Genomic DNA, 27,029 nt, shown 5'->3' with positions numbered 1-27,029 from the left:
CGGAATGTATAAAGACGCACCGACGTTCATTTTGATCTATAAAGAGGTTAACTCCTAACTATCCTACTGCCTGTTGATACATTTATTTTTGGCATTGCACAAGTCATGTCTTCTTTGACTGTCTATGAAGTTAAAATACTAAATCCCTGGGATGTGTTTTAGTTGATTTTAGTCTCTGATGCATGATTTTTTATTATGCCCTCGCCGTAGCGGTGGGGGCATTAAGTTTTACACTTGTCCATCTGTACGTACGTACGTACGAACGTCCCAAAATTGGTTTCCGTTCTCTAACTTGAGTTTGCCTCAACCAAATGTTATGAAACTTATACACAATGCTTATTACCACAAAACACAGATCAAGTTTGAATTTTGGTGGCGTCACTTTAATCGTTCTAGAGTTATGCCCCTTTATAAATGGAAAAATTGCAAAATTTTTAGTTTCCGTCCTCTAACTTAAGTTTGCCTTAACCAAATGTTATGAAACTTATACACAATGCTTATTATCACAAAACACAGATCAAGTTTAAATTTTGGTGGCGTCACTTTAACCGTTCTAGAGTTATGCCCCTTTATAAATGGAAAAATTGCAAAATTTTTAGTTTCCGTTCTCTTACTTAAATTTGCCTCAACCAAATGTTATGAAACTTATACACAATGCTTATTACCACAAAACAGAGATCAAGTTTGAATTTTGGTGGCGTCACTTTAACTGTTCCAGAGTTATGCCCCTTTAAAAATCGAAAAATTGCAAAATATTTAGTTTCCATTCTGTAACTTAAGTTTGCCCCAACCAAATGTTATGAAACCTATACACAATATTCATAACCACAAGATCAAATACAAATTTTTTGTTTCCGTTTTCTAACTTTAACTTGCCTCAACCAAATGTTATGAAACTTATACACAATGCTTATTACTACATAATACAGATTAAGTACGAAATCTGGTGGCAACACTTTTACCATTCTTGAGTTATGTCCCTTTATAAACATAAAAATTGCTGAATTTTTCGTTTCCGTTCTCTAACTTTAGTTTGCCTCAACCAAATGTTATAATACTTATACACAACCGTTCTAGAGTTATACATGTTTACAAATAGAAAAACTGATGAATTTTTAGTTTCTGTTCTCTACTTAAGTTAGCCCCTACCAAATGTTATGAGACTTACACACAATGCTTATTACCACAAAACTCGGATCAAGTTCAAATTTGGGTAGTGTCACTTTTATCGTTCTTCAGTTATGTCCCTTTATAACTATATGATATGCAAGCGGGGGCATCATCTGTGTCCACATGTGGACACTATCCACATAATTGTTTTTGGCTTTTAACTAGCTGTCAGTAACTGTTAGTACTCTCAAATCGTACTTTCTTGTTTATTTGACCTGTTGATACTAATTGTAATGCTTTTTTGTTATTTAATGTTATTCAGGGTTATATCTTGTCTATATACCAGCTTTGATAAGTGTTTGGTATTACTATAAATTTTCACTTCTTCGTACTATGAACATCAAAATTATTTATTTTGTAAAAATATTTCCTTTCTTCATTTGAACTGTACACGTATACCTAACAACAAAATTATTTACCTGTGTTTAAAGTAATTGCAAATGGCTGATATTTTTGTTCAAGCATATTGTTTTTCTTAAATTGTTTAACATTTCACAGCGGTATAACACGTTACTTTAATTTATTTATTTTGTATTTACATTGTATCATAGATCAAATTTATTTGTTCAGTGTATGTTCACCGGTGTTAATATGTCTTTTGATTGAGTTAAGCCATTTCAATTGATATTTTATAGTGTGTCTTTCTATGTTGTGATGTTACACTATTGTTTCAGATAAGGATGAAGGTTTGGTACCATTAAAACGTTTAAACCTGCTGCAATTGTTTGCACCTGTCCTAAGCCAGGAATCTGATGTTCAGTAGTTGTCGTTTGTTGAAGTGGTTCATAAGTGTTTCTCGTTTCTCGTTTTTTATATAGATTAAACTGTTGGTTTTCCCGTTTGAATGGTTTTACACTAGTAATTTTTGGGGCCCTTTATAGATTGCTGTTCGGTGTGAGCCAAGGCTCAGTGTTGAAGACTGTACTTTGACCTATAATGGTTTACTTTTATAAATTTTGACTTGGATGGAGAGTTGTCTCATTGGCACTCATACCACATCTTCTTATATCTATTAACAGTCTTTGTGTTCATAATATGTTATCATCATGAGAGAATGATGCAGTACATGTTTTTATCTATAGTGTAGTGTTAAGATGATCAGACCTCAAGACAGATATATTTTTCTACCAGAAATGGTTCTGTCAATACCTCTTCAACTTCAACTTATACTTAAAACAAATAAGAAAAAAAAAGGTCTCAGTTAAGATACAAAATCAGCTTTACTGAATATGCATGTTACAGTTAGTTGGGTAAAATGAATTAAATTGTTACTTCAAGACCTGTATCAAAGGCCACCTCTATCATGGTGCAGAATTATACTTTGCAGAGAATGCACTTGTGTTGTGAAAAAAAGATTACTGCACAAACTAACTGATGTATTTTTTCTTCAGGGTAGATACATCAGTGAACATTCTATCCTGGCCAGCGGTAAAGATAATGATAGACATGTAAGTATATTGGTAGTCCCTTAGTCACCACTTCTCTAGACCAAGAAATTATTTTTTATATTTTATACATGAACCAGGGCTTCCAAAAAAAATTTGAGCTAATCAGACATCTTTTCAATCCCGTTTTTTATTTCTTAATACTTTGTAACTAATGCCAATCAAGGTAATTACTTGGGAATTGAGGACATTCTAACAATGACTGACATGAAAACAATTACTTCATACTTTTGATTTGGATTCCGTGAACATATTAGTTCGTACATTGATAGTTCTGTTAACTGAAAGTACGACGTTTCAAGTGTGGAACATCAGGGAATTTAAGCCTAACTCTTTATCTATTTTTCTAAATTGTACTGTCCGCTTTAGGCTTACACCAGCTGGTCAAAAATAGATTCCACAAGTCATAACCAGAAAATATGACTGCTATGGAAGCCATGACATGTACATGTATTGCAATATTTATGTCACATGATTATAAATTAAACAATTTTATAAAAACTAAAAGTCCAATTATTATTTGAATTGTAAGAAGTTCACTTAAATATTTGTGTTATGTAGTTTTACAATATAAAATATGTTGAAATAAGTTCTGTTTACATTATTGTTCTATTTATGGAATACACATGTGTCTTGTAAGGTTTGGCTTTTAATTCTATGGTCATATGTGTACAAAATGAATTAACATTTCAGCTGCTGTATGAAACATGGGCTAAGCCAGGAGTATGGTACAAATATCAACCTCTCGATCATGTCAGGTATATATATTTTTACAGCATAAAAGAAAAAGGATGATGTTTCATAGTTTGATACTTAGGGATAAGATACTAAAACGAATATAATTAGAGCCATGAATTTGTAAACAGCACCTACTAGTATTCTGTAAGTTGACTTAGTTTATTGGCAATCAACATTTCACCTCTATACTGACAGCAGTAGTCACATACTAAACACAGATTTCCTATCTCAACACATTTTTTATACGACCGCAAAAAATTTTTGTGGTCGTATATTGGTATGACGTTGGCGTCGTCGTCGTCGTCGTCGTCCGGCGTCGTCGTCCGAATACACATTGGTTTTCGCACTCTAACTTTAGTTTAAGTGAATGGATCTTTTTGAAATTTTACCATAAGGTTAAATACCACAAAAGGAAGGTTGGGATTGATTTTGGGGGTTATGGTACCAACAGTTAAGGAATTAGGGGCCAAAAAGGGGCCAAAAATAAGCATTTTCTAGTTTCCAGACAATAACTGTGGAACAGTGTATGGATCTCTCTGAAATTATACTACAAGTTTCCATACCACAAAGGGATGGTTAGGATTTGCTTTGGGGGGTTATGGCTCAAACCGTTTAGGAATTAGGGGCAAAAAAGGGGGAAAAACAAGGTTGTCCTGGTTAATGGACAAATACTTCAGTACAAAACATAATTTAAAGCAGTGTAAGGGAGATAAATCAAATACATCATTGAAATTATCTCCCTTACACTGCTTTTAAATTATGTATAAAGTAATGGTTAATGAACATTAAAGATAATTTAAAACAGTGTAAGGGAGGTAATCCAAATACAACATTTTGGTTACTTCCCTTACACTGCTTTTAAATTATGTTTAAAGAAATGCATATTTATAAAGGAAGACCAGTAAAAATATCTGCAAATGTTGCATCATTTTATTTTACAAAAAAATCCATATGAAAGATTTGACACTATATTTTTAATTCTATTATAAAATAGATTAAGTTAGCACTATGGTAAAATTAAATGGGTAATTATGGTTGCCAACTCCATTGGAAATTTGAATTGAGATTATGACCATATCTTGAGGGAAAGAATTTTTTGGGGGAAAAAAGGGGGGGGGGAGGGGGATAAAAAGAAATTGTGGGGGGTCAATTTTTTCTCATTTCAGATTTCAGAAATTAAAAAGAATTATTCTTCAAATATTATTTTTTTTTCAAATTTCAAATATTGAAAAATTTCAAGAAGTAATCTTTAATTGCACAGTATGGCGCATTAGATTTGTAAAATCTTTGATCACATTTATTTATTTGTTATGCTGAATCTAACAGTGTATTTAGATTTTTAATTTTGGGTCCAGTTTTCAAATTGGTCTACATTAAGGTCCAAAGGGTCTAAAATTAAACTTTGTTTGATTTTAGCAAAAATTGAATATATGAGGTTCTTTGATATGCTGAATCTAAACATGTATTTAGATTTTTGATTTTTGGACCAGTTTTCAAGTTGGTCCAAATTGGGGTCCAAATTAAATTTTGTTTGATTTCAACAAAAATTGAATATATGGGGTTCTTTGATATGCTGAATCTAACCATGTATTTAGATTTTTTATTTGTGGACCCCGTTATCAAATTGGTTCATATTGAGGTCAAAAGGGTCCAAAATTAAACTTTGTTTGATTTCATCTAAAATTGAATTATTGGGGCTCTTTGATATTCCAAATCTAACTGTGTATTTAAATTTTTAATTTTGGGTCCTGTTTTTTAAATTGGTCTACATTAAGGTCCAAAGGGTCCAAAATTAAACTTATTTTGATTTTAACAAAAATTGAATTCTTGGGGTTCTTTGATATGCTGAATCTAAACATGTGTTTAGATTTTTGATTATGGGCCCAGTTTTCAAGTTGGTCCAAGTTGGGGTCCAAAATTAAACTTTTTTTGATTTCAACAAAAATTGAATATATGGGGTTCTTTGATATGCTGAATCTAACCATGAATTTAGATTTTTTATTTGTGGGCCCCACTATCAAATTGGTTCATATTGAGGTCAAAAGGGTCCAAAATTAAACTTTGTTTGATTTCATCAAAAATTGAATTATTGGGGATCTTTGATATTCCAAATCTAACCGTGTATTTAGATTTTTAATTTTAAGTCCCGTTTTTTAAATTGGTCTACATTAAGGTCCAAAGGGTCCAAAATTAAACTTAGGTTGATTTTAGCAAAAATTGATTTCTTGGGGTTCTTTGATATGCTGAATCTAAACATATGTTTAGATTTTTGATTATGGGCCCAGTTTTCAAGTTTGTCCAAGTTGGGGTCCAAAATTAAACTTTGTTTGATTTTAACAAAAATTGAATATATGGGGTTCTTTGATATGCTGAATCTAACCATGTATTTTGATTTTGGACATTGGACCATAATAGGTAAATTAAAAAAAATCAAGTTCTTAGACCACATTCTTTCTGTGTCAGAAACCTATGCTGTGTCAAATATTTAATAACAATCCAAATTCAGAGCTGTATCAAGCTTGAATGTTGTGTCCATACTTGCCCCAACTGTTCAGGGTTCGACCTCTGCGGTCGTATCAAGCTGCGCCCCAGCGAAGCATTTTATTGTAATATATATCTGTACATGTATTTCAGGACCTATTTTGGAGAGAAGATAGCTATATATTTTGCCTGGTTGGGATATTACACATCAGCATTGTTTCCTGCAGCAGCTTTGGGATTAGCAGTGTTTATTTTTGGCCTTGCTACATTTATGGATGATAAACCAAGGTATAAATGAACCAAAAAATATCAAATTATATTATCCATTTAAAGCAACAACCAAAAAAAAATCACACAAAACAATGTGAGATAGATGTATGCATATCTGTATTAGAAAAGCTAAAAATAAAGTGATGAGATAAAGAATTACCTACTAATCACAACACCAAAAATTATCTGTTTATTACTTATGAAAATTAAAAACACAAGGGGTTTAGATTGTTTTAAAGCACCTGCCTCAATATCTTTTAAAAGCTTTAACCAATGGGAGAAAATGTAAATAATATTTTAAGAATTTGTGGTTACAAGGCACATTTCTTGATTCACCTCCATCTGGAATGCTGAAAACAAAATCTTGAAAGTTTTTGGATTTATAGATATTAAAAAAGCAATATGACCAAAGGGGACATAAACAGAATAGCCTCAGCCATTGATGGTCAATAGACCAAAAGGGACATAAACAGAATAGCCTCAGCCATTGATGGTCAACTTTGTCTGAGGGGGGTCGGAAAATTACTTTTTATATAATTTATTAATTTATCAATGGAAATTTTAGAAATGTATGTTATAAATCCTGACATATGCAAAGAACTGACTACCGACTAGGCTGAGGAAACCCTCCAGGGACTAACACTTCACCAGCAGTGGTATCCACCAAGTGCAAGAAAATAAAACTAATGCTTTATATATTTTGTGCTTATGAAGTAGTTTTCTGAATTTACCTTCATCTGGAACGCTCAAAACCCAAAATTTGATAGCCAGGGATGTATGAATGCTTAGGAAACAATATGACCATTAGAGAACTAAATTATTGCTATTCTTCATCTTTTTTAAAAATTCTATTATTTATTCTTTTATGGAGGAATTGGTTGCAGTGAATTAGTTACCTATTAGTTAAAATTATATTACTTCATGTGATTTCAATTCATAGTGTGTCAATATATACTATAGACAATAGAGGGGTGGTAGGAGGGGGTGTCATCCTGAATTCCCGAAAAAAAATTATTATTCTTTCCCATATCCCGAAAAATCAAACAAATTAATAAAAAAAAACACTGATAGGTGTGAATCCTAAATTCCTGCGAAAATAAAAGGCCAAATCATGAATTCCGGGGAAAATAAAGTCCTACTCTCAACGTCCCAAAAAAAGGTCCTTCCACTCCTTACAATAAGATGCAAGTTTTTTTATTAATGCTATTTTGGCAATATTTTTGGCAGCGATAGCATAAGGTATATATAATCAAGCATATCTGTCCATATGTAATATAATTTACAATCCACTTTCTGAAAAGCTACCAAATATATTTCAGCAATATATAACCTCTGATCCTGTGAATGTAACTCTGGATGTACATGCTGCGATCTATATTTTTGCAATTGTTCCAGTTCATTGTATTTAAACATCTTAAATGCAAATTAATGAAAATAAAAATGCTGCTTCTTCTATTTAGTAACGACATCTGTGATCCAAACGGTGCAGGAAATTTTACCATGTGTCCTCTGTGTGATGCTCGGTGTACGTACTGGAAGCTTGAGAGCAGTTGTAGATACTCCAGAGCTACTTACCTATTTGATAACTATGGCACTATGATATTTGCTGTAGTTATGGCTTTATGGGGTAAGTTTTTAGCTGAATACTAGTTTTTATAAAAAGGGTTATTGGCATTCTTATAGGTTTTCATAACTTTCTATAGAAAACAATTGTTGTTTGATAACATGTTTCAGGCTAAGTTTTCACTGCACCATAAACTAAATTTGTACGTATCTTGCATATTTAACGAAAGAATATAAGACTTATTGCTGCAATATTTCAAATGTAACCAAACTATTTATTTTTTCAGTCCATGGTGGATTTTTTTATTTTAAAAATCAAATACCTACTGTAAGGTGAAGAATATTATTATCTGTCCCTCTAACTATTCACATAATATAGTCACCATTTAGTAGAATACTATAGTTAAATCTTTGTTGTTTATAATTTTTCATGTACAGATTGTGTGTATGATATTATCATTGTATATCATTACAGCATCATTCTTCCAAGAGTTCTGGAAGAGAAAGCAACATGAGTTAGAGTATGATTGGGATTGTGCAGACTTTGAGTCAGAAGAGGTTAGTCATCAAATTCAATGGCATATTCTTACAGTAAAATCATATTTGAAGTGATATATGAGGTATCATTTTCATAAGAGTTGTTGGAGGAATAACTATTATAAAGTGATTCCATGGACATTTCTGTTTGCCTATCCAAAAGGATTGCATGCACATATATGATAAAAGAATAGATTTATGGAGAACAGTAGAATTATGTGATGGTCACTTATAGTAGAACCTGCAGTACAGGTCAAAATGACTTTACAAACAGGTGTTGAAAAAATGGTTGAACTTGTTCACTTGTTCTAATCTTCAGAGTTCTTGCATTGAATATGCAAAATTTACTGTCACAAGGAAAAACATTGCTGTTCTAATTTCCTTCCTTTAGCAAGTTTTGGTAGCTCATTCTGTAGGAATATCCTATTATATAATAGTTAACATCTTCTGATTTTAGAAGACTAGATATATAGAGTATGTTTATAAAACATTAGATAAGACATTGGAAGTAGTTTCTTTGACAATAAGGATGCATAACCCTACTTAATGCATATTAAGATTCTGTCAAAATTTGTGCAAATATTTTCAAGTGCTTTTTTTCATCTTTGTAATTCTATTTACAGGAAACACTGCGACCAGAGTTTGAAGCTGCTATAAGCAACAGAAGAACCCATCCTGTCACAAAGGTATAAAAATCTGTCCGTGTTCTGATGTGTTATGTGTGTATTTAGTCTAATGAACCAATTTTGTTTGTTTTACCTTATCATCCATAAATTCTACAACAATCTGTTACTAAAGCAAAACATGAATCAGGAAAAACAGATATAATTTGTTTGCACAAAACACATGTTTTCTGATTAACTTAAAAAAAAAAAGAAAACGAAACAAATGAGTTGTTACATGTGAGCGCTTATGGATCTGTTGGACACTTACTGCCTGTTTGTGGATACTTTGAAAACCAGTGGGAGTATGCTGAGTACCACAATGGGTGCAACTCCTTGTTATTGTTTACTACAGTGATTCATTTACAATAACACAATTTTAAAAACAAATACAATGATCCATATTTTTATAACTGTGAGATGAAGTACAAAAGCTGTTTGGAAAAAGTCATTTAGATATATCATGATGTGTTTTGCAGAGAGAAGAGCCTTTTGTTCCTTCCTACAGTAAATGTATCAGATATGGGACCACTCTTGGTATTATAGTGTTCTTTGTAAGTAAATTTAACAAAATGACTATACATATGTTTTTTTTTTAGTATTGAATAAGCCATGTCCATGAAAAATTATGAGACTGCCACTTGTTAATAAAAATAAGTTAAAAGTCACTTATATTATGAATTATCAGTTCATCAAGTATTCAAAATATTTCCATGGATATGAATTATCATATATCATGGGTATTCTTAAAAATTCAAGAGAGCTTGAAGGAAAATGTATTTCAAATAGGTTTGTTTCTAATTTTATCATTTCTTTAAAATTTCCACATTTTATGCAACATATGTTTGTTTGAAATACAACTGATGCTGGTAATGATGTTGGTGAAAGAAAAAATATTAAGTGCAGTTATGTGTTGTTTTTGCATCTGATTGGATTATGTTACTATTATCTGTTAAGAGTTATGTCCAATATTCGTTGTCATTTGGCATGGCACAATTTTATAACATATATTTATTTGATTGCAGTTATGTGTTGTATTGGCAGCAGTATTTGGTGTAATTCTCTATCGTGTAGTGATCTCAGGAGTTCTTTATGCAAGCACAGATGGCGTTATCAAATCAAGGGCAACAATTATAGCATCAGTAACAGCAGCATGTATTAATTTTGTCATCATCTTAATTCTTAATTTTGTAAGTATTAAAATAAATACCTCATGATGTTAAATAGAAAATGTATATACACATACACACAATGTAGATTAATCATTCTTTATAGCAGCAATTTTAAAATTTCTTATTCATTTTCCTTTGGAAAAGTAGTTCTAGATACCCATCCATTGATGCAATTTCAAAGTAATGTATAGGTGGAAATTTTCCTGCACAGGGACTGTGCTGGGCTTTGCCAATGTCGCAAATTACGATTTTTAATTTCATCTGGTGACAAAATGTGGCTGCTGGCAATATTTGACACCAGCATTTTCCCATGTCGAAATTTTCATTGTTTGACGAAAGGTAACAAAATCGATCATTGTTTTTGAAAGTAAAAAATAAGACGGCAATACATCACATAGCTATTCATCACTTAAAGTTAAATGATGTGTAAAGAAATTTAAACTCGACTTGGCTTCAATTTGGGTAGAGGAAATAAAGACTCTAGCTGGCCCTAAACTGGCGACAAAGTATAGAAGCTGGCGATTTTTCTGGCTCAAACTTTTTGGGAGCCAGAACAACCCTTGTTGCTGCTGTTATTTTTGTGTATTTAGTAATCACATAAAATAGGAGAATGTATACCTTGCCAAAACTGTAAGAACAAATCTTAAACTTCATGTGAAGGGCACACTAATTGTTGATTAGAGGTTTTTAACTCGTGTGTGTATCAAGTTTATGCATTGAAATCATGAAAATAGCAACCAATGAAAATGTCTCAAACGCATCAAACGAATGGATAACATCTGTCATATTCCTGACTTGGTACAGGCATTTTCTTATGTAGAAAATGGTGGATTGAACCTTGTTTTATAGCTAGCTAAACCTCTCACTTGTATGACAGTCCCATCAAATTCCATTATATTGACAACGATGCGTGAACAAAACAAACAGACACAATAGGTGAAAATGTCAAAAATAGGGGTACAGCAGTCAATTAAAACAGTGTTTAATGTATAAGCATTTGATAATAATGTTTTGATTCCTGGTACATAATGATGTAAAATGGAATGTAAATTTTCTTGTAGAGGTGGATATTATTTAGCATGACCTACGATAATATTTAAGGGCCATTGACAACTGAGAATAGAATTTTACTTATCGGTTCTGAGGTTATTAACAATTTTATTTATTTCTAGGTATATGGAAGAATAGCTTTATTCCTTACTGATTTAGGTAAGTAAATTTTAATTACAAACACATAAACTATAAAATGTGTAGAACAAAAATATCTGAGGAGCCTTAAAATGGAGAATACTTTTTACTTTTTAAACTAAAATTGTGGCATCACGAAAGTAGGTGACCATTCCTGATGACGTCACATAGAGCACATATTCATGTCAATCATTGAAAATGTCTTAATATTGTCATAAAATCATTAGAGAAACAGATTCCAACACGAAATCTCATGCAATACAATATTTCTCAACTCTCAACAGTTAGATTTTAGATATTTAAACCATCTCTAGTGAAGGAATGTTTTTAAACATTCGAATCAGTGGTAGAATCTATATCTAACCAATGTTGAAAAAATAGTTATATTTGAGTTTCTACATTTTCTGTTGCAGTTACTCATTACTTTTAAGAATGCTGAATTTAGCACATTCATTAACTTTATAAAGAATATAACTATTCTACAGATGTATTTTTATTGAAATTGCCTGGTTATGATGCTGTCTTATTAATATATTTCTTCATTGATAATGTTTTATTTTCAGAACAACATAGGACACAGACAGAATGGGAAGATGCCTTTACATTTAAAATGTTTCTCTTCCAGTTTGTTAATTACTACTCAACAGTTGTTTATATTGCCTTCTTCAAAGGGAAGTAAGTACTATGGAATATTCTACTCAATATCTTAGATTTTCTGTTAATATCGTTGGTTAATTACTTCTCAACTGTTGTTTACATTGCCTTCTTTAAAGGGAAGTAAGTACTATGGAATATTATACTCGATATCATAGATTATCTGTTAATATCATTGGTTAATTACTACTCAACAGTTGTTTATATTGCATTCTTTAAAGGGAAGTAAGTACTATGGAATATTATACTCAATATCTTAGATTATCTGTTAATATCTTTGGTCAATTACTACTCAACAGTTGTTTGTATTGCCTTCTTCAAAGGGAAGTAAGTGATATGAAATATTTTGTTTGATATCTTGGATTTTATGTTAATATCATTGGTAAATGAGGTTAAAATATTTTTCTCTTTTCTTTTAGTAGCATTGCTCCTTTGGTAAAAAATTGAACAAAAGAGAGGCAAAAGATAATAAAGGGATATTCAAACTCATTAGTAGAAAACAAACTGACAATGTCATGGCAAAAAATGATCAAAAGACAAACAACAGTATAGAAAACACAGCATAGAAAACCAAACACTGAACAACATGAACCCCACCAAAAACCAGGTGTGATCCCAGGTGCTCAGGAAGGGTTAGCAAATCCTGCTCCACATGTGACAGTTTACCTTTGTTATGAAGTCTTTGTAATTATAAAAGAAGTGATCAAAGATACAAGGCTATAACATCTTTGTTGTCTTTTTTCTGTAAATATTTAAGTGTTTTCTACTCATTACATTTCAACCTTCATTCGTTTTTGGTGTTCTATTTCTTTCATTAGATACCAATGTCAACTTATGGCAGTATATTTTAGGAAGAAACAGTATATTTTACTTGCCTTCCTAATGGTTAATGATCTGATTTCTCAAATTCTATGCAATCTTGTCCTTATTTCTGCAGGTTTGTAGGACGACCTGGAGATTATAACTACAGTTTACTGGACAAAAGACAAGAGGAGGTAGGTATAAAATATTAAGTAAATGTCTATCTGACAGATGTCACCTGACCTTAACCTTTTTCATAGTACACTTATTAATGTTTAGTTATTGTACACAGTTGAGTTTCTCATTTACTATGAGTAATTTTATCAAATATGTTTGTTCTATGATTTGTTTGTAAGGTATACATGTCAACTTAATAGAAGTCACCTGGCCTTGACCCTCTTCACAGTTAATAAATTATCGTTTCTGAATATTCATGCTTCAGTCAGTTTTTCAATTATGTGAGTAATAGGTAAATTATATTTGATCTGCTAAAGAAAGGCTGTAAGCTGTAATTGTCTGTCTGACAAGATTTAATTGAACATCACTTTCGTTGGCGCTTACAACTGAATTGGATGCATATGTAATCGGAAAAGGAGAACAATATCTATACAAGATGCCATAAGGAAAGGCTTACTCAGAAACAAAAGGGCTGGAGCCTGCTGTTCGTCAGCTATTTCCTTAATTGCCTGTTGAATTGTCACAATTCTTATTCTTCGAAGAGAAAATAAGCCCTTCCAATAATCTGATAAATGCTAATCTTTTGCGCTTGGGTCAGTTACTCACTTATAATATTTAGTACTGGATAGCATCTTTGTAAGGTGTACATGTTCCTCAAACAGGTGGAATATACCCTTGAACTCTCTGTTTAAGGATCAGTGTTTTGTATTCAGGCTTAGGTCAGTTTCTTGTAAACTTTGAATAAAAGGTCAATTTTAGCCTACATATGCACTTGTGTTTTCTATTTTTTTACAAAATTTTGTTGTTATACTGTTTCTAACAAAATTAAGAAATGTTGTGCTTGAAAACAAGGGTGTAGTATAAAAAGATTTTAGCTTAAGTCTTTCAGAGTACTTTAAAAGAAAAAAAAGGGTTGTATACATTGTGCAGTTGTTTATTGTTAATAATATTTTGGTAGTGTGATCCTGCTGGGTGTCTGATAGAAGTCTGTATACAGCTTGGTATTATTATGGTGGGCAAGCAAGCTCTCAATAATTTCAAAGAAATTCTTTTACCGTAAGTATGTTTTTATTTAATTTTCATGGATAATTCAGTCAGAAAAAGTCATAAGAAATTTTGTTTACATTATATTTGATGTGAAGATAGCTTGAAATTCCTATTATTTTTGCCCGAAATTCTCAAACAGATGTTTTTGGGGAAAAAGATTTGATCTCTGCAATTGTTGTTATAACTATGGGGAAAAAAAGGTAGACAATAGAATAAAATTAATGTGCTATACATTTGATTGTGATATGCAGTAAAATTATTGTTATAAACTCATTTAACAATATATTTCACTTGTAAGATTTGGTTGTTATAAAAATCTCTTTAGAAATAATAAAACTTCTCTTGAAAGGTCTTTAACAATTTTTTAACCAGATTTATCAGGAGTCCTTGTATTATTTCAGAAAAATAATGGTATGGTTTAAATCAAGGAAAGCTAAGAATGAGGAGAAAAAAGAAGACATTGTTTATTCAAGATGGGAGCAGGATTATAATTTAGCTGATCAACCAAAGATGGGATTATTTGATGAATATTTGGAAATGGGTAATTACCTCAAAGTTTTTTATTGACAAATGATATTTTGGTCTAAAAATATCATACGGTCGCAGAACTGTTTTATTGTACAATTTGTATTTCCTACAGGTTTTTGTTCAAAAAATTTCTTAAACAGTTGCAAGTTCGAAATGTATTAAAATTTTTAATCAGGTAAAAAGGGAAGTCTACCAAATTTTTTGCATCATGATTTTTTTTTAACTTTATTATCGATGGTAGACTTCTTATTTTAAAGAACTATTGCGCTCAAGAATAAAGAAGTTGAAACATTGTAGTGAATAAATTTACAAATTCTCTCCTTGGTATATTCATACTTTCTATACTGTGTGTGATTTTCAAATTAAAGTATCAAATTGTTATAAAATTCAAAATGTATGGAATGCATTTCCCAAAAAAAGAAAAGTGATAAGTTGATTCAAATATACTAACAATAAAATAAGGTCAAGAACTGATCATTAAATGTCATAAAAAAAATTCTGTGTCACAATTTGACATAATTTTTTTGTGCAAAGTATAGAAAGAGAAAACATTATTGTGTTATTTTATTTATTCACTGAGTTGCCTTTACCAGATATTGAATGACACTTTTTCTCTTTTCAGTAAAATTCCTATAGCTGAATATAATGTATATACCAAGTATTTCTATTTCTGTAGCAACATTTTTTTCAAAAGGGATAAAGAAAATATTCTAAACTCAAGAGTACATAAATTCTCACATCAATAATTCTTAAGCTCTTGAAAATTGCATGACACTACTAAATTGAATTTGTCTCTCAAATCTGCATTTTCCTTTTGAGAATGTAACTATTAAGTTCCATTACTTTCATTATGACAAGTACATTTATCTATTTCCAGTGATCCAGTATGGATTTGTCACCATATTTGTAGCAGCTTTCCCATTAGCACCATTATTTGCCTTACTTAATAATATAATAGAAATAAGGTTGGATGCCTACAAGTTTGTTACTCAATGGAAGAGACCAATGGCAGCTAAAGCTCAGGATATTGGTGAGTGTGACGTGATGAAACTTCTTCTTGTAGAATGAGAGAAAATGAGATGAAATATCTAACCTATATTATACTTGAAAATATAAAAATTGCAGAGGAATATTGGTTTTAATGCTGTTCATCATCTTGTCAAAATTCTGTCAGAGTTTAAGATTCCAAACATCATATTGAGGTCTAATTCATCCCCATAATCAACTGAAGCAATGTTAGGTCATATTAGCTTATAATATGCACAGATGTGTTTTCAGTATATATAATATGTTATAGTGAATATTCAAAATGTCTGAATAATTTTTACTACAGACAAGTCAATTGTTGCCAAAAAAGTTTTAACACATTTACCAGGTACATACAGTTTAACTAGGTAACGTAAGTGGAAAATAATGTCTCCGCTGGGAATATGGATTGCTAATTTTAAAACAACAAACTGCTGAAAATTAAATTTGATAAAATAGTATAACTATGAGGCATTCATGTTGGTGTATATATATATATATATATATTAACATTAAATTCAGATGTTATCAGTAAATTCACAGCCTTGGTTTGAATAAGATAACACTGCTAAATTAGAAATTTATTGATTTAGCAATTTAATGTCTTTCAGTTATTTTGTGAGGATATAGTTTTTTAAAAAAAGTCACCAATCAACCAATTGAGCTGGCTGTTATTTGTAGCCCCTATTTTACCAGCTGTTCCATGTAAATCTGCTAATGGAAATTCAAGATTTAGAAAAAAACAGATTCATACCTGTAGTAAAGATGTAATTGAAAGGATATTTCATGATGTTAATATTTGATATTCAGAGGCCTTTCATAACTTTATACCTTACAGTATGGGTTTTGCTCATCATTTAAGACTGTACAGTAACCTGAAGTGTTTTATTCCTGTGTTGTATGGTGGATAGTTGTTGCATTGGCAATTATACCACATCTCTGTGATATTCCTTTATTGAATTTTTATATTATACATGTATCCATATCTGTAATAGAAATGTAATTAAAACTTTTTCACCTTTAGGTATTTGGTTTGGTATCTTGAGAGGTATTTCAGCTGTTGCAGTAATAACAAATGTAAGTAGTCAATCATTTTAAATAGTACTCAACCACCTCATTGTAGCATATTTGCCTCAAGTGGGGGTGATCCCAGGATTGAACTTGGCTGGGTCAAACCCAAGACTTTAAATTGGTATTTGCTGCTTCTCTGCTAAGCACGCAGCATTAAGGAGATAGAGCAAAGACTGGTTGGCTCAGAGTCAGAATAATGTGTCCTTGTTTAGTGACATGTCTTCCTGCTGAGTTTTACCTTGTGAACTAGCAAGTTAAATATCAGGCTCAGCATGTCAGTCTAGTATACAGCTGGGTTAAAATTCTTATTACATTAACATGTTCTCGTCCTGAATATGGATTTAATTTGCAGCTGGACAATAAGCAGCCAGCCATCATCATCTTATATTTTACTCAAGTGATATGTTCACAAATCACATGCATATACATATAGATATGGTTTATCTTATCTTGAACTTTTTTTTATAACATATATTACTAATGTGAAAGTGTTGGTTTGAAACCAAATAATTATAAAATATTGGATGCATAGAATTAAAAAAGAGTAAAAGAAATTTGCCTTTTTAGATTGTTTATATATACGAGTCTTGGATAAGATTTATAACTTTTCTGATAATAAATGTCTTTGATATTGTTACAATTTCTTGTTTAATGATAAAGGAGTTGATTGAAAGATTTTGATTTTGATTTTTTGTGTTTTAACGCCACTTTTAAGCACCGCTTTTGGGCTATTTCGTGGCGGCCAGTTTTTAATGGTGGAGGAAGCCGGAGTGCCTGGAGAAAACCACCGACCTTCGATAGGATAACTGACAATCCAAGTCAATTAAGATTGGAGTCGAGTGCACCTGCATGAGCAGGGTTTGAACTCACAACCTTAGTGTTGACTGGCTAGTGATTACAGTAGTAACTACCGAGGCCCCTTTGATTGAAAGACATATGATTTCAAATACAAACAGAAGACATTCTGGTCCTCATTTTTACATCTGAATGTTTGAAAAATAAGAACTCACACCTCCATTTTTGTAGTGATTTACTTTAAGTATCAGATTATGTTAACTTTACTTTCATCTATGGTGTAAAATTAAAGATACTGCATTTGATAGGTTTAAATTGTCTTAACATCATTAATGAAGGAAATTGTTGTTTTCTTTTCCTTGTGATAACAATTCATGAACATGATTTAATGGCTGTTTAGTTCTTGCACACTTACAGTAAGTAACTTTCAACAAAAAAATTAAACAATACAGAGAATGATTTGAAATTTTACAGGCAGCCATCATAGCCTTCACTGCAGAATTTATTCCAAAGATGGTCTACCGTTATGCACACAGTGAAAACGAATCATTAGAGGGATATATGAACTATTCTTTGTCTATCTTCAATGTTGCTGATTTCCAGAAAAAGAGTATACCAAGTGAAATTCCTCCAGAGTTAGGAAATGTGACACAATGCAGGTATAGTGTTATGTCATCTGTAGGAAATGTGACACAATGCAGGTATAGTGTTATGCAGGGCTTCCAAAACGGTCATATATTCCGGACTTGACCGAAACATTCATAAAATGACCGGCTGCTCTCAGCCTCAAACGGTCAAATAGAATTGGTGTGCCACATTTTGTTATTCAAGGCATTTTCATGAAACGGTCATTTCAATTTTTACCAACTATCGATCGATAAAAATGTCCGTTTGGGGCTTTGGGCATGTCCGTTTGGGCATTTTAGTTTATAATTGTGGCAATCTATTTCACAAAGATATTTCGGTCATAATTGGGTTTAATAAAACAGAAGCAGCATATTTCAGATACTTTGAAGTGTCTCAGTTAGTCTAATCCTCTGGGTACATAAATGTACGGCTTGGTCTTTAGCTTGTGTACATCAATAAAAAGTAGAAAAAACACGTTTTCTTTTATTTAAATAACACCAAGCTGTCAAACAATTATCCCTTCAATAAGTTATATTGAAGCCATAAATCATTCACTGATTACAGGTTTGTTACCTTTGATGAGGTGTCCTTAGCTTGTCTTTATCAATAGAATTAATGATGCATAACAATGTACATAAAGGTAATCAGGTAAACGAGGTCAAACATGTAAGCGTGTATGGAACAACATCCTATTTAATTACGATTTATAGATATTATTTTAAATGAGCATCCAGTTTAAAACAGTATCCTGATATTTAAAAGTTATTCTTCAAATAAGGATATTTATAAATGAATAAGTATGATATATATTATTTTATTTAACACTGTACATCGTGTTAAATACTGGGGTACTCTCAAGGGGAAAATTTACTAAAATATATAGGAAAAACACCGAGAATAGCTTCGCTTGGGTATACCAAGCTGAGTTGTCCAATAAATAAGGGGGGCGTTCTCTATTCTTGTTTTCATATTAAAAACTGTTTTTATAATTAAAATCATAAAGAATAATATCCAATCATGACAATCTCCGACTGTTATAAAGACTTTGTCTCAAATTGAACTTTACAAATCTGCCATCATGGGCAAACGTAAACGTGACGATTCCGATCAAAACTCGAAATCTGCTAAAAATGCTAGAAGCTTTATTCATAAATGGTTACAACTGTTTTTATGGTTAAGATTTGACAGTATGCTAAATGCCATGTTTTGTGACATTTGTCAAAAACATAAACTTAAAAATAACTTTGTAAAGCCTGGTTCGACAAATTTTCGAAAGTCAGCCGTTGTAGAGCATGCTAATAGCAATGACCACGTTCAAGCTCTTAAATTAGAGACAGCTTCCAAAAGTAATCCAATTGTATCAGTATTTGAGAAAGTTCATGAAAAGACTGACAACGCAATGTGCACCTTGTTCCGTAATGCTTACTTTATTGCTAAAGAAAACTTACCAATGGACAAATTTCAGTCAATAAATGATTTAACTAAGTTAAATGGTGCCGTGATCACTTCTAAATTATATCAAGAGAACAATGCCTGCTCCGAATTTATTCAGACAATTTCCGATGTTATAGAGAAAGAGGTGATGTCCGACGTAAAGTTAAGTCCCGCCGTGGGAATTATGATCGACGAGTCAACTGATCTGGCTACGCAAAAACATTTAATTTTGTACTTATCATACCTCAAAGCTGGTGAACTGAAAATTAGTTTTACAAAACTTTTGAACTTGTCTTCTGGTACCGCCGTGTCAATTACTGCACATATAATTGCCTATTTAAAGTCATTTGGTGTAGACTTGTCTAAAATATTCGGCATGGGGTCTGACGGTGCGTCGGTTATGATAGGAAAGCATGGAGGTGTATCTCAGCTTTTAAAAGACACTTCTCCACACTTAGTAGAGGTTCATTGCGTAGCTCACCGCCTAGCATTAGCCTGTGTCGACACGGCAAAAGAAATTCCGGACATTAAATTTTTAGAAAGCATTGTTAGCACTGTATATTCGTATTACAAACGTTCACCCACAAACCTTGCCGAACTACGATCATGGCAACTTATAATAGATGATCCGTTGTTAAATCCGCTTGATATTCATAAAGTCCGCTGGCTTTCTATGGGAAACGCTTTAGACAATCTCCGCCGTTCTGTTGTCTCCATTGTAAACATGTTAGGCGACCAGAGTGACACCGACATCGTGGCTAATTCTCTTCACAACAGTATGACAACATACAAGTTCTTTTTCATGCTCTACTTTTTATCCGACCTGTTTGGTAAAATTAATCAGCTCAGCAAATCACTTCAAAAACGTGACTTGTCTTATGCCACAGTGAAACAATTAGTTGACTCTTTTCTTATGGCAATAGAGGCCGAGTACTTAACCGAGATTCCTTCATTTGGACCATTATGTGCCGAATTTCTAAAATCAACAGACCAATCTGACAGCTTCAACACTATCACCTTTAAACGTAACAACCGTGACATTCATCTCAAGACAAGAGCCGTGCAATGTGCCCAATTGATACATGATAACATTCGTGACCGATTTCCAGACAACAAAATTTTCGAAGCATTCTCTGTATTTGAACCGTCGAACTTTCCAAGTAGTGTTGACGACCTTCCTCGCTACGGTGAACAACAGTTAGAGTGTCTCGGAGACCATTATAGTATAGTCAACCAAGAAGAACTACAAATAGAATGGGGCATACTTAAGTATTTGATCTTCAACAACTACAAGGGACTTTCGTTTGCCGATCTGTTGACTGCAATTATTTCAAGAAAAGACCAGTTCCCAAATACAATTTCGCTAATGGAAATTTCACGTGTTTTGCCGGTTTCTAGTGTTGAATGTGAAAGGGGTTTTTCAAGGCAGAACATTATCAAGACAAAGCTAAGGTGTAGTCTAGGTATTGACGCTTTAGATCAACTTATGAGGATAAGCTTAGTAGGTGTAGATGTTAAAGACTTTGACCCTGTTCCTGCTATCCGCAAATGGCAATCCGTTCGTAACCGCCATGTTTATCAGAACAATGCATTTAGCAAGCTCATGAATGTAAAATCTTAAATTAGACTAAATGAACTTCTAATCTTGTGCTGTGATCTGTGCTTCTTTTCAATGTGCTCATTGTAATATTTATTGCGTGTGTTTGTCAACATTGTGCTCTTCTGATATTTTATTGTTGTTATATGCTTACATAAAATATCATGTTGTTATTCATTAAATTATTTATCAACTGAGTATGTTTTTATTTATTCCTTATTTTCTAAATCAGGTTGGGAAATTGTACAAAGAAAAATGTTATCACTGTTCAGTAGATTTTACACGGTTTAAAACAATATCCTTCATTGGGCCTCCTCAATGTTATCTATAAATACCGCATCAGTTGTAAAAGTCACGTGGTCAGGTAATCAATACACAAAAAGAAAAGTATCACGTGTATTGATGATCAAGTTGTACTGCAATTAAAGCCAACATCAACAGTTTCAAATAAGATGGCCTTAATTTACAAAGTGTTAAGTACTCACAGAGAGAAGATAGATTATATAAACAGAAACAAAAACATGAGAACAGTCAGGTACTGAAGCTGATTGATGCAATGATGGTTACTGTATTACGATACACAGAAAAATGACACAATACCGAGGATAATATTTTATTTATTTTTAGAATGAAGAAAACAAAACAGTTATAAATAATTTTATTGCATATAACACTACTAATTATTTAGACACATATATCAATTTATGCATCCTCTCAGTTACATTTAAGTATCCAGCTGATCATTGACCGTCAAAAATATTTCTTTGAAAAATGTCCGGCTGACGTCAGGAAATTTTGGAAGCCCTGGTGTTATGTCATCTGTAGGAAATGTGACACAATGCAGGTATAGTGTTATGTCATCTGTAAACTGATCAAATAAGTCATACTAAGGGAGCTACCATTTGATTTTTATGGGGGGGGGGGGGGGGGGGGCTAGGATGAAAAATTTTGTCCTGCATTTTTTTTTTAGTTGTAATCTCTGTCCTACCTTTTTATTTTTCACTCTATTTTCGGTCCTGCCTTTTTTTTAATTAGTTTATCCTGATTTTTTTTTACATAAATTGTCATCCTGCCCTTTTTTTTGCCAAGTTGCTCATCCTGCCTTTTTTTTACTCAGAACTCCTGTCCTGCCTTTTTTTCAAATTTCATCCCCCCCCCCCCCATAAAATTCAAATGTTAACTCCCTAATTTGTTGGTCTCAAGGTTTCACTCTTGCCTTAAGTATAGAGGGTCTAAGGTTGGGATCCCCAGCCCTTTCAAACCAGACTTTTAAACTTGTTATTTGCTACTTTTCTGGAAAAAAACATGGCACTTAGGAGCAAATAGTATTTCTTTATTAAAAAGTTTTACAAATTGGAGATTCTTTCATTCTTCCATATATGGGGGCCTCTGTGGCCAAGTGGTCTAAGTAGATCTACTACTGTATCACTAGCCTGTTAACATTGAGGTCGTGAGATCAAAGCCAGCACTTGGCAGGTGCATTTGACTCCAATCTGAAATGACTAGGATTGTCATTTTTCTGCTGAAGGCTGTGGGTTCTCTCCAGGCACTCTCACATCCTCCACCAATGAAAACTGACCGCCATTATATAATCAATAGTGTTGACAGTGGCATTAAACACCAACAATCAATCCTCCATGTATGATTTACTTACCAATCAGGAGTGAATGTTAATTTATTTAAAATTTTACAGAACTATGTTTCTTTGAACATAATCAAATAATTTGAATATGATATGCTTTGTTGTTTGCTGTATAGATGATTCAGCTTTCAATGATTGCATGTGTTTTTTAGGATTACACATTAAGATTCATTGCTACCAATAAATCATATCAATCAAACATCATCATGGGTCTTTCTATTTTTATATTTCTATTTTTAGGTTCCGTGGATTTTATGAACCTGCTGGACCAGGCGAATACCAGTTTACCATGGCCTATTGGGAAGTTTTAGCAGCTAGACTGGCTTTTATTGTGGTGTTTGAGGTAGGTTAACAATTTATGGAAGTTTTAGCAGCTAGACTGACTTTTATTGTGGTGTTTAAGGTAGGTTAACAACTTAGGGAAGTTTTAGCAGATAGACTGACTTTTAGTGTGGTGTTTGAGGTAGGTTAACAACTTTGTGAAGTTTGAATGTAGAGTAGAAATAAAAGGGATACAAGTCAATATCCTGGATGATTGTGCTATCTTGATAACTCAGACTCAGTTTTTTTTATTTAACTGTCAACATTTAATCCCCTACAGTGCCAAAATAATACTTAAATTGCAAATTCATTTTTCAGCATATCAGAATGAGAACACATGGGTATTTTATCAATCAATAGGATAGGGCAAGAGTGATGTCCTTAAAAGAGGGTGGAGCAGTTATAATTAGATTGTCAAATTTTTCAAAGCACATATTGAGTAGGTTTACAAATGTTGTCTTACAAAAGTTTTTGTGATGGAAATTTATGATGAGGATATTATTATTTTTTTCTTCAGAATTTGGTGGTGTTTTTAACATGGCTTGTGATGTACCTTGTGCCAGATATACCATATAAGGTTAAAATGCAGATGTTGAGAGAGAACTTCCTGTCCAAAGAAGCTCTGTATCGGGCAGAGTCAATCAAGTTGAGCCCAATGCGAGGTGGAGGAGGGTCTGAGAATGGTGCAAATGTAACAGACAGAACTATTTTCTGATGAATTTTGTGAATTTACATCAGTTGTCTTTATTATATAGTATTTCTTTGCCATAGGAAAACCATTGGGATTTTATATTCATTTGAGATCTTTGTTATATAGTATCTTCCTAAAATAATTGAAACTAACCAAAATAGATTTTTTAACAATCTATTAATGCATAATTTTCCATGGGTAATATTATAAAATAAGTTTCCTGCCAAATTGAGAGCATACTGTATTTTGCAATTGCCTTTAAATCTTAAAATATTTGATATAGTATTTCACATTGATAAGCTGCTATAGAGTATATACAACCCTTGCGTAAAAAATTGATTTGTCAGGAAATTATGTAACAAATTTTTCATAGAAAGAATTGTATTATAGTAGTTAAAAACATGCTTGATACTTAAGTTAAATAATGATTTCTTATAATGATCACAGAAATACTATGAAAACAAGTAAACAGGGTCATAACATAGTTCCACTTTGCTTTGAATTAAGTAAATTTAGCTATATTTGTAAATACATACATATTCTTTTATATTTTATATATTGTACAAGGAAAAAAAAAATATTGATACTTTTATGACATTATGAAATAACAGTCAATCAGCGTGAGAACATGGTGCTGATAGTTTTCTTTTTTTTTTTTAGAGAAAAAATATCTTCTCAATGATGAACCATGTGTTTTTCAGTTTTGCCATCAAATATCTCCAACTTAATTATTTTATGTGAAAAAATCCAGGAGGCGAAACATAAATTTAATATTTACCTCATCTAGTTATTAAGAAGATAATTTATATAGAAAAATATAAATTTAACATTTACAGGGCAAGTATATAAATGATAAACACAGTAATTTGTTTCTTCATATAATCATTTAACATTTTGTGCCATCTTTTTCTATAAAGCTCAATATCTCTTACTGCTTCCATCGTCATTTATTTATTGTATTATACTGGAAAAGCAGGGAAATTTTGCAAAGGATTTATTGTTCATAAATATCATGATATAATAAAAGATATTTTCGTGAAATCAAAAATTGCCACCAGCTTTGGCATTAGAAATCACGAAATTAAAATTTGTAAAATAAACCATTTGACACTAGTTCCTTTGAAATGACATGTTTTGCTATCAATTTTTTTAAATGTAAATGTGAGTTTATAAGATGTTCAGTAGTTAGATGTATATACCTGTATAGTAGAACTTTTTATTGAATGATGTGATTGTCCATTCTTGTCAGATGTGAATGTTTTGGGTATTTTTTCTTTCTCCACTTAGTAAAATAGGTAATTTTCAAAATTTGAATTGGTTAAACATTATAACATAGATGAAAAAATACTTTAAAATTTTTTTTTTTACCTGTTTGATAATATTAAAATACAGTGGTAGTATGACAGAATAAAAAACTAAATATTATTGAGAAGAATATTTTTCATCTTAAAGATGTTATAGTGCTTTGGAAAAAATATCATAGTTTACTATGATGGTGCATAATGTTTGTTTATATATAAGGTTGTTTGCTATATCTTAATGTACATACTGTCGTGTTCTAGTCTATCTATTTAATGTAACCATGTGTGTAAAATACATTTCTCATTACAAATATATGTCTTGTATGATGTAATTGTGTAATGTTAAACATGTGCAGTGTTTATTTATTTTTGTTGAAATTTTTTATATTTCAGTACAGCTAAAGTTCTGTTTTCAACAAGATTCATTTTAACCGGATTTTTTTGAATTCATTGACTTTTCTTATACCAGTCTGGTACAGTGTTTAAATATATTATCAAAATATCTTATTTTATATAAAGTAAGAAGATGATAAATTTATAAAACATTTTGTAGAATTAATAATAATGGCCTTATGATCATCAAATTGCCTTATGGAGGGGCGGTAGGAGGGGGTGTCATCCTGAATTCCCAAAGAAATAAACCATTCTTTCCCAGATCCCCAAAAATTAATCATTATTTCCCTAGTCCAGATAATGGTCAATTCCTAATTCCCGCAAAAATTACAGCCCTTATTCCGAAGTCCCGAAAAAGGTCCTTCTGCACCTGTTTATGGAATCTTCAAAGTTCAGCTTTTGTTTGATGTGAAGTTATTTTCTTTTAATGAACTTTATGCCATGCTGTGACCTTCACCTGTTTATTTACACAATATGGGATATAGTCTTACACACATACACACCATTTTTTTTAAATTTTCATTAGTAAACTATAAAGTGGAATATAACTTAGTATAGATATTTGTACACATATTTATTAGGTACACTTTGGGATTAATTGGTTGCACACGTATATTATGTACTGTACAAATTATATCTACTTTATTATACAAGTGTTTGAATATTTTCACAAAATTTGGTCAGGAATAAGTATCCAGAATCCTATGCCCAATGGTAGATCCTCGGTATTTCTCAGGGAAAAGAGGACACCATTGGATAAAAGATGTTTTCTTTTTATACATTAGCTGTTCAATGAAAGCTCTGTTATCTGATTTTGTACTTGTCATTAATGGAGGCATTGGTGTCATACTAACACAGCTAGTTTTGGAATAATTTATACAGTATATTTGTAGAGACATAATTGAAGTAGATTTAGTCTAAATATTTATTCTATGCCTTCACATTCATAAAACCTTGTGATCTGACAAAATTATTTTTTGAACCATTCTTTTCATGGTGCAGCTACAAATGTTTGTACTCTCAGCAAGAAGAAAAAGGTTTGGCATTGTTTGGAATGAATTAACAAAACTATTTGTGCAGATAGATTGGATGGCATTGATACACTATGTTGTAATCCTAACATTTGATTATGTTTTTTAAGTACTGAGAAGCATTAGACTTTCAGTTGAACAAAATAAATTGGACATTATTTTTTTTATGAAGTAGTTATGTGCAATTATGTGTTTCTTCGCACTTGTTTTTGGTTGTTGATTATTTATTACAATTTTCATACTTTATGTTCTATGTATTATCTGTTATATTTTCCCCTTTCATGTTTAAAATATCAGAACCACAGTATGATCAAACAGAAAGTATTTTTTAACAGACTTAACACTTGCAGATATAGTTTGGGTAGAACTTACAAAACATCAATTTAGAATTACATATGCTTTATCAAGGTTTTAGTTCTTAAAAATAATTCTGCCAGTTTAAATCAGTTAAAGATTATCTTTCATTTATTGGGCCATAAATGATCAAAGTGACCTTGATATATATAATGTGCTATTTTGTTATTTATTTAATCAAATAAAATATTTTTCTGAAAGATATTATTTCCGTTTCCTTTCTTTTCAACCATCATTTTATTCTACATTTATGTAACTTTTTAATCTGCCAAATAGTAACACTCTAAAATTAGTGTTTTATCTCTTTCCCCCT

The 27,029-nt window shown here is 31.7% G+C and overlaps 2 protein-coding genes across 12 annotated transcripts in view; both read left to right on the top strand.

Annotated features, from left to right (window-relative positions):
• The window catches only part of LOC127725826 (anoctamin-4-like), an 89,051-nt gene extending 62,135 nt beyond the window's left edge, over positions 1-26,916 (top strand). For all 11 annotated transcript variants that reach the window (XM_052233131.1, XM_052233130.1, XM_052233136.1 and 8 more), the window contains 18 exons: positions 2,562-2,618; positions 3,309-3,373; positions 5,988-6,122; positions 7,565-7,731; positions 8,143-8,225; positions 8,828-8,890; positions 9,346-9,420; positions 9,892-10,056; positions 11,211-11,247; positions 11,790-11,901; positions 12,818-12,875; positions 13,817-13,914; positions 14,307-14,446; positions 15,311-15,463; positions 16,484-16,536; positions 17,800-17,984; positions 22,866-22,968; positions 23,464-26,916. In XM_052233131.1, coding sequence (XP_052089091.1) covers positions 2,562-2,618; positions 3,309-3,373; positions 5,988-6,122; positions 7,565-7,731; positions 8,143-8,225; positions 8,828-8,890; positions 9,346-9,420; positions 9,892-10,056; positions 11,211-11,247; positions 11,790-11,901; positions 12,818-12,875; positions 13,817-13,914; positions 14,307-14,446; positions 15,311-15,463; positions 16,484-16,536; positions 17,800-17,984; positions 22,866-22,968; positions 23,464-23,661 — 1,947 coding nt within the window. In that variant the 3' untranslated portion in view covers positions 23,662-26,916. The remainder of the gene's footprint in view (positions 1-2,561; positions 2,619-3,308; positions 3,374-5,987; positions 6,123-7,564; positions 7,732-8,142; positions 8,226-8,827; positions 8,891-9,345; positions 9,421-9,891; positions 10,057-11,210; positions 11,248-11,789; positions 11,902-12,817; positions 12,876-13,816; positions 13,915-14,306; positions 14,447-15,310; positions 15,464-16,483; positions 16,537-17,799; positions 17,985-22,865; positions 22,969-23,463) is intronic.
• On the top strand, positions 18,045-21,180 carry LOC127725831 (zinc finger protein 862-like). Its single transcript, XM_052233142.1, has one exon. The coding sequence runs from the start codon at positions 19,031-19,033 to the stop codon at positions 21,005-21,007; it is 1,977 nt and encodes a 658-aa protein (XP_052089102.1). The 5' UTR covers positions 18,045-19,030; the 3' UTR covers positions 21,008-21,180.
• Positions 26,917-27,029: the final 113 nt, after the last annotated feature.

This window comes from Mytilus californianus, unplaced genomic scaffold (genome assembly GCF_021869535.1).
Source record: "Mytilus californianus isolate M0D057914Y unplaced genomic scaffold, xbMytCali1.0.p SCAF_15, whole genome shotgun sequence".
Taxonomy (NCBI): Eukaryota; Metazoa; Mollusca; class Bivalvia; order Mytilida; family Mytilidae; genus Mytilus; species Mytilus californianus.
The sequence above is the reverse complement of the archived record's forward strand: the minus strand, read 5'-3'. Positions and strand labels throughout refer to the sequence as shown.

Excerpts from the sequence above, each read along its gene's own strand:
- LOC127725831 (XM_052233142.1), top strand. The coding sequence starts at position 19,031 with ATGGGCAAACGTAAACGTGACGATTCCGATCAAAACTCGAAATCTGCT.